The sequence below is a fragment of the Sander lucioperca genome, chromosome 7 (assembly GCF_008315115.2).
Source record: "Sander lucioperca isolate FBNREF2018 chromosome 7, SLUC_FBN_1.2, whole genome shotgun sequence".
Lineage (NCBI taxonomy): Eukaryota > Metazoa > Chordata > Actinopteri > Perciformes > Percidae > Sander > Sander lucioperca.
Genome location: NC_050179.1, coordinates 19,658,281 through 19,673,639, shown reverse-complemented (window position 1 = coordinate 19,673,639; position 15,359 = coordinate 19,658,281). Strand labels below are relative to the sequence as shown.

General features: G+C 37.6%; 1 protein-coding gene across 2 annotated transcripts in view; it reads right to left on the bottom strand.

Annotated features, from left to right (window-relative positions):
• Window positions 1-14,693, bottom strand: part of swap70b (switching B cell complex subunit SWAP70b) — a 34,932-nt gene extending 20,239 nt beyond the window's left edge. For both annotated transcript variants that reach the window (XM_031295284.2, XM_036003285.1), the window contains exons 1-4: window positions 14,468-14,693; window positions 10,604-10,744; window positions 1,449-1,622; window positions 1-102 (exon numbers count right to left, since the gene is read on the bottom strand). The exon at window positions 1-102 is cut by the window's left edge and continues 126 nt beyond it. In XM_031295284.2, coding sequence (XP_031151144.2) covers window positions 1-102; window positions 1,449-1,622; window positions 10,604-10,744; window positions 14,468-14,563 — 513 coding nt within the window. In that variant the 5' untranslated portion in view covers window positions 14,564-14,693. The remainder of the gene's footprint in view (window positions 103-1,448; window positions 1,623-10,603; window positions 10,745-14,467) is intronic.
• Between the last annotated feature and the right edge of the window lie 666 nt (window positions 14,694-15,359).

Sequence of the window (15,359 nt, the reverse complement as noted above, 5' to 3'; positions counted from 1 at the left end):
ACTCTTCTGCTTCGAGTTCAGCTGCATCTTATAGTCCTCAAAACGCTCCTCCACCCAGCTGCCCCCCATTGCCTCCGTCAGCTTACGCAGGAAGTACTCAATCTGTGCGTGGAGACACATGCGGGGTTATAACACAAACACAAGAGCATTTGGTAGTGCACAAACATACACGTCAAACACAAGGAAAACAATGACATTGTCTACATTTTTATTTAAACTGTTCATTTATATTAAAGACAACTGTCCCTGTCCTGTATTTTTCCTACTTGTCATCTCTACATGGGCTGATTGGAGCATATTAATCTACATTTCTTCCTGTGATTCAGCTCTGATGTTTGTTGTACCCAACAATAAATCTTCTAGCGTTTGTAAAAGAACAGGAAGCTGGAAACTTCCTTTTCTGCTCTTGAGCAACAGACATTTTTCAACTGGCCAGTTACTGTAACAGTGAAGCACCTCATGTACAACAGTACAACTGAAATCCAGTTCTGAGTTGGTGTCTGTATGATCTGTAAAGCCCATAAAGCAAAAGCCAAATTAAATGATGAGTGGAGTGGGAAGTCAATTTGACAACATTTAATAACTGCCCCCATTTTGACAAGTAACCAATTGTTTCTGAGGAAGTGCTTTTCCAATGTAAAGATCTAGCAGACAGTTACTGGGGAAGATTAATGGCATGTTAAATTAGGAGATTCAGCAGCCAGTACGCGGCCAGTTTAAAAGTTAGTACCCAGTTGATAGTGGATCAATTAGGACCCTTAAGTATGGATCTAAAATCAGCTTACACTGATCCAAGATCAACATTTTTGAATATACAATTCTGGAGTTTGAAAGAAAAATATGTAAGTGTTTAGAGCATTGAACAAACTGCAGCTTTCACTGACAGCAGCCTTAAAAACAAGTTTTTCTGAGGTTGGACTGGGCATCCAACTATTGAACATCAAATATTCTGTCACATTGTCCGGCTTGTTTACTTACCGTTCGATCAGACATTGACAAATCTAAAATCAAGAAACTTTTCTATCTACAGACTGTTATATAAAGAACTTTGCAGCAATAAAAAAAATATGTATCAAGGTGTTTGGCAAAAACGAAAATAGACACAACATGTTTTATATTCCACAAACTGAATGCAATGCTACAGTCAGATGTTGTTTTGGCCCCGAGTTATGCAAGGGCTGTTGAACCCAACTTGCTCAGATTTGTTATCTGCTAGTTATGGTTTTTAAGGGAGCAGCCAGCAATGTTTTCAGTCAGTTAGTGTCGGAGATGTTGTGGAGTAGAAGTAGTAGTAGTGGCATTTAAAGAAAATACTCAAGTAAAGTGCCTTAAATGTGTCTTTCTTAAAAGTAGATGTATTTAGGTACATTCCACCACTGCAAAGTAGTCTAATACCAACTTGTTATAATAGTAGAATACCGCTCCTTAACGTCTCCATTAACACTCACCTCCTCAGTGACCATGGTCAGCGGGTATCTGTCCTCAGACAGGAAGTTGAAGATGGACCAGATCTTGAAGGCGTCGTCGTTGGAGATTAACAGCTGGTTTTGATCCAGATTCTTCCTGAAGCACAACGTCCAGCACATTTTGTTGAAGTCCTGACGGTCAAAGTTATCAGTCACCTGAGGCAGAGCAGAACGACAGAACAACTCTGGTGAGTCGGTTTGTTTTTCTAGAAAGCAGTTTTGTAAAGAGACCGTCAAGCAGAAGACACAGAAACAAAACCCCTGAGCTGGCAAACATTCCCTCTTCCTCTGACATTTCTATGGGTGAAACATGTTGGTCAGTGGCTCCCAACCTTTATGGCTTTTAACTTTTAAAGTATCAGTTTCATAGCTGTGAGTCTTGGATTCTGCCTTTATTTTGCCCATTTGAATAGTTTTTAAGAGACCCGAAGAGGGAACACTATTCAGTATTTAATGATTAAAAAAAAAGCTAAGATTATAGAGTCCAAAAATAATTAACATATTATTATTGTTCATTATTGTTATACATCTCACAACCAGTCAGGTTTATCTTGAGACCCCTTCCAAAAAGGTCCTGACCCCCAATTTTGGAACCACTGCTGAAGGTAGAGGAAGGTAAATAAAAAGAAAAACTTTCCACTTAATGAGTCACCTTTTTATGAAGGGTTTACAAGTTGTAACTAATGGCTTTATTAATGTTAATCATTTCTTAATTCATTATAAAAGGATAAACTAAAGGATTTTTAGGCCATTTTTAGGCTTCTAACTTCTGGGTTGCCAGGTTGTGAAAAATCCCTCCGACTGATTGGACTGGAAAAGGGTTGCCAAGATATGGACCAAAATCTAATTATTGATAACTTATAGAAGTGATTTATTAATAAATGTGTAATAACTGTGTTATTATCAAATAGAAAGGATGAAGACCAGACAAAGGGATTTTTCACAACCTGGCAGCCCATTTATCATTAATCGCTTACAACTTTAGAAATCCTGAATGGTGAACTAAATGTCTCCAACACACAATATCCTAAAAACACAGAGTGCAACTTGACATGCTGAGCCACCAGTGAAGACCACATGCACACTTTGGTTTTATATTATATTATTTATATTTTTATATATATATATATATATTTTTTTTTTTTTTATTTCTATATGTGACAGTATATTTTCCCTCCCAGAGAGATGGCATGAGAACCAGTTTGAAAGGAAACATGGTCTCTTTGAGGAAAAAAAAAAAAGAAATATCCTGAATTTCCAGAGCAAAATGGGACAAAAGCTCTTGAAAAAAGGTACAATCGGTGCTGTGAAGGAGAAAATGTTCTCTTCGAGCCGGTGGACAGGAGCGTCTCCATGGAGACTCCTGGCAAGCCGACTGTGCAGTCGTGTTGATGAGAAGCACATCTCGCCCTGCTGGCAGTCGTCCCGTCAAACAAGCCACCACCAAAAAAACAAACCAACGCTCACAGATCTGAATACCAAGTGAACCCTGAAACTAAACTCACCAAGCATCACATTTACGAATTTACTAAATTTGTCTTTTCAAAAACTCCACTATTAGAATAAACAATGCAGTCGTTACAATTGTGGTTTGAGCAGCCAGCAATGCAGAATCTGTTTCATAGCTCAACACGTTCTCCTCCACAAATGCATGCACGCATTATGATAACATACATAACAGTTGAAACAGATGCTGATAAGTCAAGTATGTGAGCTGTGATAACATGAACAAATGAATTACCTGTTCATTATACATCACTGGCTCTTGTATCTTGTACAATGAAAAACTTTCTGTAACAGTTTATTTGAACAAGCCCAGGGTTCCCACACTACATTGAACATTAAAGTGTCTTTTCCAATGAATTTCTAACTCTTAAGTAAAATAGAAAACAAACATTTAGAGGGTATGAAATGAAATTAAACAGACCTCACAATTAAAAATCATCAAATCTCATTGGGTTCTCATCGGGATCCATGAGTGAAGACATCTGGAGCATGTTTTTTTTTCAATTTGCTGCATATATACATGTATATTTGCATTTGTTTGTACAAGAACACTGAAGGCAATCCAGTCATTTTCAAAAACCTTAAAGCGTGTGTGTGTGTGTGTGTGTGTGTGTGTGTGTGTGTGTGTGTGTGTGTGTGTGTGTGTGTGTGTGTGTGTGTGTGTGTGTGTGTGTGTGTGTGTGTGTGTGTGCGCGCGTCTGTCTTTGAAATATCTCATGAACCATTCATCCAATCTAGTTCACACTTGGTTTCCTGGGTACCCAACGAACTTGGCGTTTGGAATTTGCAGTTTAGACAATATTGGATATTGTATTTTAATAAACTGCCAATTAAACTGTTGAGAAAAAAAAACGCTGCCATAATGCTGTCTCTTCTGTCTACCCTTCACAATAAAAACAGATTAATTTACTCAGATCATTTCACTAAGAGGAAACACACACACACACACACACACACACACACTTTGTGAGTGTGAGTTTGTTTCTGTAGGCTACTCGGTCCGGTTCTCGTACATCGCTGATTTCTGCTGATTGGCTCTTATAACGGGCCGGATGGGCGGAGCATTTTGGGAATAAACCTGAATATCCTGGGTTGTGTCATGGTAGTTATTATGGCATTTATTTTAATGTTCTGTGCTCTGTGAGAGAAGAGAGACATTCAGCCCAAGTGAATAAACTTCAGTTGGAGTGAACTTTTCAAAAGGCAAACAGGATCTTATGTAACTCTTTATTGTGTTAATTTAAGGGTTTGTGCCTGTGTGGAAACCTGTACTGGCTGTTAAAGTGATTCTCCACCCAGAAATCAATGTTAGCTGTAAAAAGGTTTGTGGTTTAGTCCTTCAATTAATATTCTTTTCCAAAACTAATTAGTAGCTGTGGTTCAGCTTGAATGTACATCAGTTACAATATATTGTAGGTTTTCACAGCACTTCTCAAACCACTCCTGCAGCATAATATACTTCACTGCTGCCCATCCATATGCTCTATATATATATATATATATATATATATATAAAAATAAATACAGTGCTTTCACCAAAATATGGCTGTGTATTTAGGCATATTTTTTATACATCAAAGAGGGTCAACTAAATTTTAGAAAGCTCAAAACACAAAACAGTTCAATGGCACTGCAATCTCCAAAATGATCGTGCAGTTGAATCAACAGCTCTTTAAAACAGTTTCAAGATAAACTGAACATTATGACCTTCATGAAAGTAGGATTGATAGGAGGGTTGTTGTATTAGACTGCATCAGGTTTGGCTAATAAACTGGCAAAGAAGTGCACTGAATTAACAGTTACAAGCCAGACTCAAGTCACAAAAATTAGGATTTTGAGACTCGACACTTTAAAGCAAAAACTACGTACGGTATGTGTACTTTGCAAGTCCTAAACTTGAGCTGCGCTCCTAAGTTGTGGAATAAAATTCAAATAATACATCATGGATTTGCATATTAACTTTTGAAGAACTTGGCATTGGCTATGTATAAACATTAACAAAGCTTCAAAAAGGAACATGTTAAAAGTGTAGTGACATTATATGGTCAACATTATTATGAAGACTTGGACACGATACATTCTCAGGTTAAGAAGTTCATTATACTTCAGGAGTGATTTAAGAACTTTCTATGGATGTTTTTTATTCTAAACGTGAAAAATTCTCAGCATTGGAATCAATCGTTACCACACACTTTAGACGTTTTATGGTTTTCTACTACTAGTCTTGGCCGTGTGTTCAAGTGCAACTTTTTGGCCAAGACAAAGGCGAGGTGAGGGCATGTGAGGAGACATGAGGCGACGCCACAGTCGGCCTTCATCGCCACTAGTTCTTTGCCGTCTGCCTGGTGTGTCAGGGCCTTTAGACGTGAGGTTTTGAATGAGTAAGCACAGACTGACTGCAACAATGACAGCAGTGTAGTTTGTTCATCTTCTAACATTGTTGTGTCATGCTCGTCTTGTTTTTCTTTGTCCTCGTGGCTCACTCTATCCCTCTCTTTTCTGACACACACACTTTCTATTCCTCTCTCACTCCGTCCATCTCTCTCTCGCTACACTGAAACAATAAGAGCCTTGTCAGTGCTGCCTCCCCTCCTTCTCCACTGCCACATGTTCATTAGGATTCAGGATCCAGCCTTATCTCCGGCATCCTTAAACCTGCAGAAGCATTTACAACTCACACAGAACTCTAAAGAGCAAAACTTAAATGAAGACAAAGTGGTGTCTGAATGGAATAAACAGCAAGACAATGAAAAGGCTCGTTACCAGTTGAACAGGATTGTCTGCAATTTATCAAAGGTTGTTGTTGCAAATTAAATATTCACCAGCAGTGACGGGGACAGACAGGTGTTCAGACATGATATAAAATGAAGTCATTGTGAAAAAGGGGAAATGAGTAAAAAAAAATGTAATGCTCCAAAGTACAAAATTACTAAAACAATCTGCAGGTGTTGGTAGGGCCAACAGAATAAACTGAAGGATTAAATGTTCTTGTAGGGGCGTCTCCTCCTTATGTTACATAAACATTAGAAATCCCACTGGATTATCTGATAAATGTAGTGCCACAAGGCTGAAAATAGGGCTGTTTTCTTACCTTATGAAAAGATGACATTTTGGAGATACAAGATGATATTTTCCTCACTTAACTTTAGTCGTATCTAGCAGTTAGTTTTTGTTTTTATTTGTCCATGTTTTGAGGTATCTGTCTTGGAGATTTTCTGCCTCCACCACAATAAAAATCAACATCATCATCTGCTTATAGAATCACTACACACACACACACACACACACACACACACGCACACATGCTAAATACCACTTCAATTCATAAGTTTTAAGTGTAGCTAATAAACTGCCATATCGTTTTAAGGGCAAGTTCATCCAAATTACAAAACAATTTTTAAAATAAAAAAAGAGGCTAGAAATATATCAGAACCACTGACAACACCACCACAACAATGTAAGGTTCTGCAGCTGCTGACTGTGATGAATGATCACTGGTATTTCAGGGTCACAGACGGCCACTTGTTTCAGTAAAATGCAACGCTCCAGCAAACCACAAAGTGCTGAGTCCTGAGCTTCAACGTCTCAGCTGCCAAAGCAACAGTCTTCAGTGTTTTAGTGTCGAGTCACTGAGCTGCACAATCACACCACACTGACACATCTGTGTCCACAGATATGGCAACGTATCAGTGCTGTGCATATTCCCTGAGATGTAGCACAGTAAAAGTATAAAGTTGCATACAATAGAAATTCTCAAGTACTTGAGTAAATGTACTTAGTTACAATCCTCCACTGATTACGTCCCATCTGTACCACACACAGGTGTAACTTAGAATTTTTTTTCTGTATTTATTTTTTTAAAGATTTCAGTTTTACACACACACACACACACACACACACACACACACACACACACACAGGGTGGAGTTTCCTCAGGCGTGAGAGCAGTTGAATGTACTGACCGCTCCCTCCTCGCTCTCCACGGCCGGTCACCTCCACTTCAATGGGTGGGTGGGATAGTTGTGTAAGAGTGTGTATGGAAAAGTATGTAGAGTGCGTGTGTTAGGGGGGTTATTGACGTCTGCCCATGACGTCATGTCTGTCCTACTGAAACTAAATCCAGAATTTACATTTCCTTAAAGAAAAGTGTTTCTGTTAGAGAGTCAGAGGGCAGTTTAACCTCTTAAATGTCAGTGTGACTCACCCGTGAGGTGGTCATTACAAACTCAAGCTGTGCAGCCAAATTTAGCTCAAATCCACCAAACTTTATTTTAAATTCTAGTGGAGATCCCAAAGTTTTAAAAGATACCAAATATGCCAGGCTGAATTTCAGGGGAAATGTGTATAGATTGATGCACAAGACATCTAGAATATTTGATCACACTTTACTTGAAGGTATCTACATAAGAGTGACATGACACTGTCATGACACATGAACCCTAACCATAACTTGTCATGACAAAAACCGAATGACACTTACTGACAGAAGCGTTATGTCATAAACGTTTATGACTTGTTTATAATGTTTATGACATGTTCATGACAGTGTCATGTCATTCTTATGTAGATACCTTCAAGTAAAGTGTAACCGAATATTTACATACAAAACATGGGAGTCTTGGGTTTGAATATGTCATTCAGAGTAACCATCATGTAGCTTTGAATGAATATACAATGTTTTTAGACAGTGTGGATTAAGACAATTTAACAATCTTAAAAGTGACTTAAAAGGGAAAAAGAGCACACTGTATGTTAGGGGTTAAAGTGAGTGTTGTTGTGTCACACACACAGAACTGATGCAATGTCGTTGGCAGCTAAACAAGTCGTACAGCTTTCTTTAAATATACCTGCAGTGTCTTAAGAGCCAGAACAAGGAAGGCATACTAACTTTACTAGTTAGTAATGTATCATTAGTTACTACTACTAACTTTAAAGATAACAATCAAACAGTCTTGCAGTCTTGAATGTAAAAAAGGCAGCTGAATCATTTCTGGTTAAAAAGTTTCACCATTAATCATAAGAACTCGACAGCAGCTGCCTGCGTGTTTAACGTTGACAAACTCCAACAGGAAATTCACACAATACCCAGTTAAGATCTCTCTGAGGGAAAGTCTGATTGTGCAACATATTTATCACAAAAACAGACAGGACTAAACCATGATACCATGGTGTCACTTGCAAAGTGCCACAATCCTTTAAAATTTCATAAAAAGAGTTTAACTCTTTAGTGATGTCTAGACTTTTGTGACTGATTAAATAAAGGTTGTATAGAACTTGTATATCTATGGTATATCTCCCATTGCCAGACCTAACTCCACAGTGCTGTGTCAGCGCTGAAATATGGTCTGGCTACACCGCTTAACATTCTGGGATAGAGGGAAAAAAAACACTCTGGCTTGTTTTCTTTTCTTTAAACCAATGACAATTGTCCTGGGCGGCGCTAAGCAGTGCCCTTGCAAAATAGATAACAGATAGCGGAGGGGGAGGGACAAAGCCTAACATCCCAGTCTTTATCCCAGCACTGTACATCCGATAAGCCAGACTTAATAGAACTAAAACTTTAAAAAGCACCACAAAGAAAAGCTCATAAAAAGGAAGTCTCTTATCCCCAAGACAAACACATCAATCATCAGACAGACTTTCCAAACTGCAGCTAATCCAACATTTGCAGATAAGAAATTCAACTATATGTAGAGGGTATGTAGAGGGCACAATGCTTAAGATGGATCATATTATGCTATTAATTATTCAGGTGGCACACCATCGAACCAATAATCAAACAAGGAATGACTGTAAAAACTCCTTACCTGACCAAACTGCTGGACTAGAGATTAAGACAACAAGAGTTCAGAAAAGAAGACCTAATCAGAGGTCAAAAGTTCTGAGAATTGCAAACCGGTTGTCATGGCAACAGCCATTCAGCAACTGCTAATTTCAATCGTTAAGACATCATATGACCAGAACTCCAACCAGCCAGCAGGAATTCTATTAGAGTTAATTGCTGCTAATGACATCACAAAACCGAAAAGCTTTTTTTCCCTTGACTTTTACTTGACTCCAGGCTAAAACAATTAACACTCCATTCATGCAGTGACCCGTTATGACATCATCACAGAGGGACAGACAGCGAGCTGAATGAGCCGACTCAGAGGTCAAAAACTGGTTTTGTGTTGCTGTCTGAGCTTAGCAGAGCACAATGACTGATGGACACAATAGAGTTCGTCACCAGCACAATAAACTAATACTACGCGTCCATCAATGGTTTGTTACCAGCGTCTTCAATGAAGATCTGCTGCGTCATGAGACAACAAATAACATTTAAATAGGAGAAACATGAAAGAAAACAAATGTAGGTATAAGAACATGTACAAGCAGCCATTGGGGTATTCAGATAAACTCTACGTGGCCATGAATTAGTTTAATAGATGATAATGCAGTTTTGGACCAACTCAATTCCTGAACTAGATGTCAAGTAAGTCTTTGCTGTATTATTGATTAACGAACTATTTATAATCACTTTTTACAACAAAGGTCTCTTGTGTCTGATTAGGAGAACATTATTACACGTGGTCACCTGTAACTTATAAAGAATAATAACACATAGAGGAGGTGGTAGCTGCTTTTTCATGCCTGAAATCTGTTTGGAGAAAAACCTCTCAGCCTGTGTATGCCCACACAATAAGGGGGGGGGGACTGCCTGCATGAGAGGCAAAACCCAGGGAAAGGGCGCCTGGGTAGTTCACTTGGTAGAGCACGTTCCCATATACAGAGGTTTAGTCTTCGACGCAGCGGCCGCGGGTTCGGTTCCGAACTGTGGCCCTTTGCTGCATGTCATTCCCCTCTCTCTCCCCTTTCATGTCTAAAGCTCTCCTGTTAATAATAAAGGCTTTTATAATGCCAAAAAAAATCATCTTAAAAAAAGGGGAAAAAAAATCATTCTCTAAGTATCTTTCTCCATATAGAGAGATGAAGAGTTATGTACAGCAGAAAGCGTTGACTAACTTTGCCTAAAAGAAATCTGATGTCTAAACCGTTGACCATCATTGTTTCCTCTCTCTAGGGCTGAAACTAACAATTCATTTCATTGTCGATTAATCTGTCGATTATTTTCTTAATTTAATCAATTAGTTGTTTGGTCTATAAAATGTCAGAAAATGTGGTAACACTTTACTTGAAGGTATCTACATAAGAGTGACATGACACTGTCATGAACACATGAACCCTAACCCTAACTCTAACTTGTCATGACAAAACCCAATGACACTTACTAAAAGAAGCGTTATGTCATAAAAGCGTTATGTCATAAACGTTTATGACTTGTTTATAATGTTTATGACACATTCATGACAGTGTCATGTCACTCTTATGTAGATACCTTCAAGTGTAACCAAAAATTTCAATCAGTTTTTCCTAAAGCCCAAGATGACGTCCTCAAATGTCTTGTTTTGTTCAGTGTACTGTCATAAAAAATGACTCAAACCGATTAATCCGTTATAAAAATAGTTTTCTGTGTGGTGTTAATTTGTAATTTAGTAATCCCGTTGTGTGCACTGCATTTGACCCCTTCCTGATGCTGTGTGCCTTGGTTATGTGCTGCTCAGTCATGAGTATCATCTGAAACTTCTCAATACCTTATCCAGGATGAACTTGTTCAGGTACGGCATGTACCCCTGGTTAGAGACAGGACCCTCGTCGTCGTCTTTAAAGTGCTCCTCCAGCGCCACGGGGTCATGTGGGATCTTCATCACTGTACACAAGTTGTGGGACAGCACCTGGAATTATGGAGGGAAGAATCCTCTGTTTATCATCAATTAAAGGGCTGGCCAACAACTATTTTCATTTTTCACATAATCTGTCAATTAGTTCAATTAATAGATTCATTGTTTAGTCTATAAAACAGTGAAAAATGTCCGTCTCAAGTTTCCAAAGCTCGAGGTGACCTCTTTAAATAGGTCCAAACAACAGTCCAAAACCCAAAAATATTCAATTTACAATTACATAAAACAGAAAATCAGCAAATTCTCACCTTTAAGAAGCTGGAACCAGAGGATGTTGACTACAATATTTAATGAATTATCAAAGTGTTACTATTATAGATAAACTAATTAGAATATGAAACAAAATGATCTAATCTGTAAAGTTTTACTTATCGCCACAAAACTTAAATAACTTGCCATTTACTAAAGTAGCAGAGAGATACTTGAGGAGAAGAATGCAAGTGTTGGAACTGATTATTTTCCAAGAGAGGAGGAAAAGGAAGACCTTGAAAGAATACACTAGCATGTTCATAATGTATTTTATGCTGTAGAGGTGTCCTGACTGGTAGTCCCTTTTATGAATCAAGCTCCAAAAACACTGGATCCTAAACTTCTCATAATGCTACTCAACAGGTGTTGAACCCACTCTGCCTGGTGAATGCTCACGTCATGCTCAAGTCAAACCCCAAAGCCAACGTTTGTAACGCAGGTTTCCTCTTAAAAACTTGTATTCTCCAGCCGACACACTTGAGTGTTTTTCTCAGCATTAAACCTTCAGCTGCAACAGCTGGTAATTCTTTTCTCCATGAATCAATGAATCATTTATTCTATGTCAGAAATTAGCAAAAAAAAGTCCAAGGTGATGTCTCTCCTTTTGTCTAACCAACAGCCTAAACATCCTAAAAAACATTTTAGTTTATAATCAATAAAAGCAAAAATATTCTCATTTGAGAAGCTGGAACCATGAATGACTAAATAAACAGTTGTCAAAATGATTGCCAATTATTTGTTTTTAAAAGTTTAAATATTTATTCATCACTCAATGACTTAAAGTGCTCATATTATGCTTTTTGGCTTTTACCCCTTTCCTTTATTGTGTTATATATCTTTTTTGTGCACGTTATAGGTTGACAAAGTGAAAAAGTTCAAAGTCCACCCCAAAGGGATGAGAAACAGAAAACACTGTTCACAAACAGCTCTGTTGTAGTCCAGCCTTTACTTCCGTGATGAACGTGCGTCACTTTGTAACACACGTTACAATGCTCGCCTAGCTGCTAGCATGGCACGCCCTCATACTCTGTTCTGACTGGCTAGTAGTCCTGACCTAGCTACTGCGATTGTGCAACTCCCAACAAAGATGGTACAGAAGTGAGATGCCTCACTCTGTAGCTAAAACAGAGAGCTCAACACACAGGGTGAAAAAAAGGGAGCTGCAGCAATGTGTCGTACAACAAATATATGGTGTTTTTTCAAAATTAAACCATGTAAACCTATTCTGATATAACCTCTAAATACAATTATGAACCTGAAAATGAGCATAATATGAGCACTTTAAAGAGGCACTCCAACAAATGTAACATATCAAAGTCAACTTACTATCTATGAGGAGCACCACACTCTTATAAAAACAAGTTGTATTATGTCTTCCGTCTTTTTACAGAAAGCCTGGATTAGTGACCAAAAGTCAGGATATCTCAGCCTCTGTTTCACTGAGGACAAAGCTTAATTATTTATCTTCCTTTTCTTCTAGAAATCCAGGTGTTTATGTTAAGTATGTAACCCTATCAAGGTTCAGTAACCTCATTATACTAAAAGCTGTTACTCATTAGTGTTTCACCTGACTGTGCTGTGTTGTTTCAGGTGGCGTTGTGTGTCTCTATGGAAGGAGTATCCATCTTAAATATTAAATTAAATCAGAGCTATTTAAAAGACCCTTGGATATTTTTGGTAGATTTCAGTCTGAGAAGTCCAACACGTCAGGAAAGACTTTGTCAATCAGAAATGTTCTAATGAACACACATTTCTTTGGCACACTTTGTGCTTTCCTGTATTTCCAAGATTGCCTTTCGTCAACATGTTGCATTCAGAGAAGAGGGAGCTTCACCTCTTTTAAACACATAAAACATGTCTTTGAGCTGCATTGTATTCTGGTCTATTTGGTGCAAAATAATCCAACTAAAAATGAACCTTTCCTCTTTAGATTCAGAGGCAGCTGACCTCAAAACGGTTGACCTTTATTGTTGATTTCTTTTTTTAAACTGCTGAACAATGTCTGGCTGGCACAGAGCTGGAAACATGTGGGTGTGTCATAAAGTTGAGAGTTATCCACAGGAAATACAAAAAAAAGTTTACTTTTTTTTTTTTTTTTTTTTTAACTGATACTGACCCAGTGATTAACAACATTTAACTTGTTTACTCTTCAAAAGCCAGAAAAGGTGAAATGATCTAACATGAATACGAGACAATGCTCCAGTTAGCTTTCAGGCTGAAAATGACACTGAGGCTAACTACTGGGTTTGCATTATAATGATCACAGATGAGCTCTATGGGCAGATTAATCATTGTTAGTGGTGGAATGGAACAGGTACATTCATCAAGTACTGTACATCAAATTTTACATGAGTGGGTTTCTTTTCATGTCACTTTGTACTTCTACTTCACTACATCTCAGAGAGAAATATTCCATTTTTTACTGCATTGCATTTACATATCTGACAGCTTTAGTCAAGTCTTCACAAATTAAGATGTTTGCATACAAAACTATAAAAATATGAGGTTTTGTTAGAAAAAAATAGTTGTAAAAACATTTCATGGTTCCAGCTTTACGAATGATTTGCTACTTTTCCTTTGTCATTTTTTTAATCATTTCATTATTTCGCATTTTCAGAATCTTTACAAACCAAACAACCGATTAATAAAGAAAATAATCAGCAGATTGATCTATAATGAAATTAATCATTAGTTGCAGTCCTATACAAAATGAGCCCCACCTCAACCACCTATAAATCCAATAATATATTATAGAACAGTCACAGGTGCTATTTTCAGCTTCGAGTACTTCTAATACTTTACCTACCTTTTCCTGATTAAATTGACATACATTTACTTCAGGAACATTTTCAATGCAGGGCTTTAACTTGTAACATAGTATGTTTACAGTGTTGTTTAAGTACTTGTACTTATAAGTAAAAGGATCGGAATACTTCATCCACCACTGTTCATCCTATCATGTTATTATAAACCGTCAAAAGAAAGTTTATAATGAGCTTAAGCGATGCAAAATCCTTTATTATCTCTATTAGTAATATCATCACTTTAGCAGTGCTGTTTTGGTGTTGATGTTGGTAGTTTTAATGTCAAACTAAGACAAAATAATATTTTAATGAGTTCGAAACCACTATAAACTCTTCCTCTAACCTTCAGTTCTTTTACTCCAATATTCCTCCACTCACTTGTACTTTTTGTGTGTGTTTTTTTCTCGAAACAAGGGGAAGTCGCATTATTTGCTTTAATCAATCAGTGTGAAGACAAACAGGTGCGGATCTGCTGTCGGTGCACAAACACAAGCGCAGTGGTGTTTTTCCGCGAAGAAAAAAAGTTCAACATTAAAAAGGCTAATCTTTTTAAATTTACCGAAATTTACCAAACATTGACACCAGTAGGATAGTTTCGTGCTCGACCAAAAACACCAGCTCAGACACCAAAAAAAAAGATGCGTAAAGTAAAAAATAAAATTACCTTCAGTTGAGATTTAGACACTTTCCCGCTTTTGTCCACATCCAGAGCAGTGAACGCGTGCCAGATAGACTTCAACAGTTCGTCCCGCAAAGCCATAATGCTGAAATTAAACTATTGTCTTCTTCTCTCTTTGGCTCTGTGTGTGTGTGTGTGTGTTTCTTCTCTTCCTCTCTGATTCTGAATCTCTCAACTTTCTGTTGGACACGATGAGGAAAAGTATTTGTCACATGACACTGCGTGTGCTGCATGCGTGTTTATGCGTGATTATGACTGAAGAGCTGCAGCACCGCTCAGCGAGAGAGAAACACAACAACAAAACTGGTGTGTAGTTATCATTTTATGGCGTTTTTTTTGTTTTTGTTTTATGTTTTCTCCAAAGTTCATGTCAAGAATGTACATGCATTATCTGTTATACAAAACCGCCTGAAACTGATACCAGTGGTGGAATGCAACTTTGTACATTTACTAAAGTAGCCTACTATACTTGAGTACAAATTTGAGGTACTTTTACTTTAGTTCAGTCTTTTTTTAAGCCACTTTCTACTTCTTCTTCACTGCACAGTGGGTAGTGCTTATTAAATATGATGTTTTATAATAAATTAAACTGCCCAATAGAATTTACAAGCACAGCCAAAACGATTAGTCAATTAATCAATTGGACAAATGACAGAAAATTAAGAGTCAGAGAGGGCCATTTTTCTGCATTTTCTGAGTCTTTTTACTTTTAATATTTTAAGTACATTTGTCTGATTATACTTGCATATTTGTAACTAAGTGACATTTTCAATGCAGGACTTGAACATGTAACAGAGTATTTTTGCAGTGTGGTATTAGTATTTATTTTATTTTAGTAAAGGATCTATAGGGCTGCCATTGGCATATGAGATTTTTT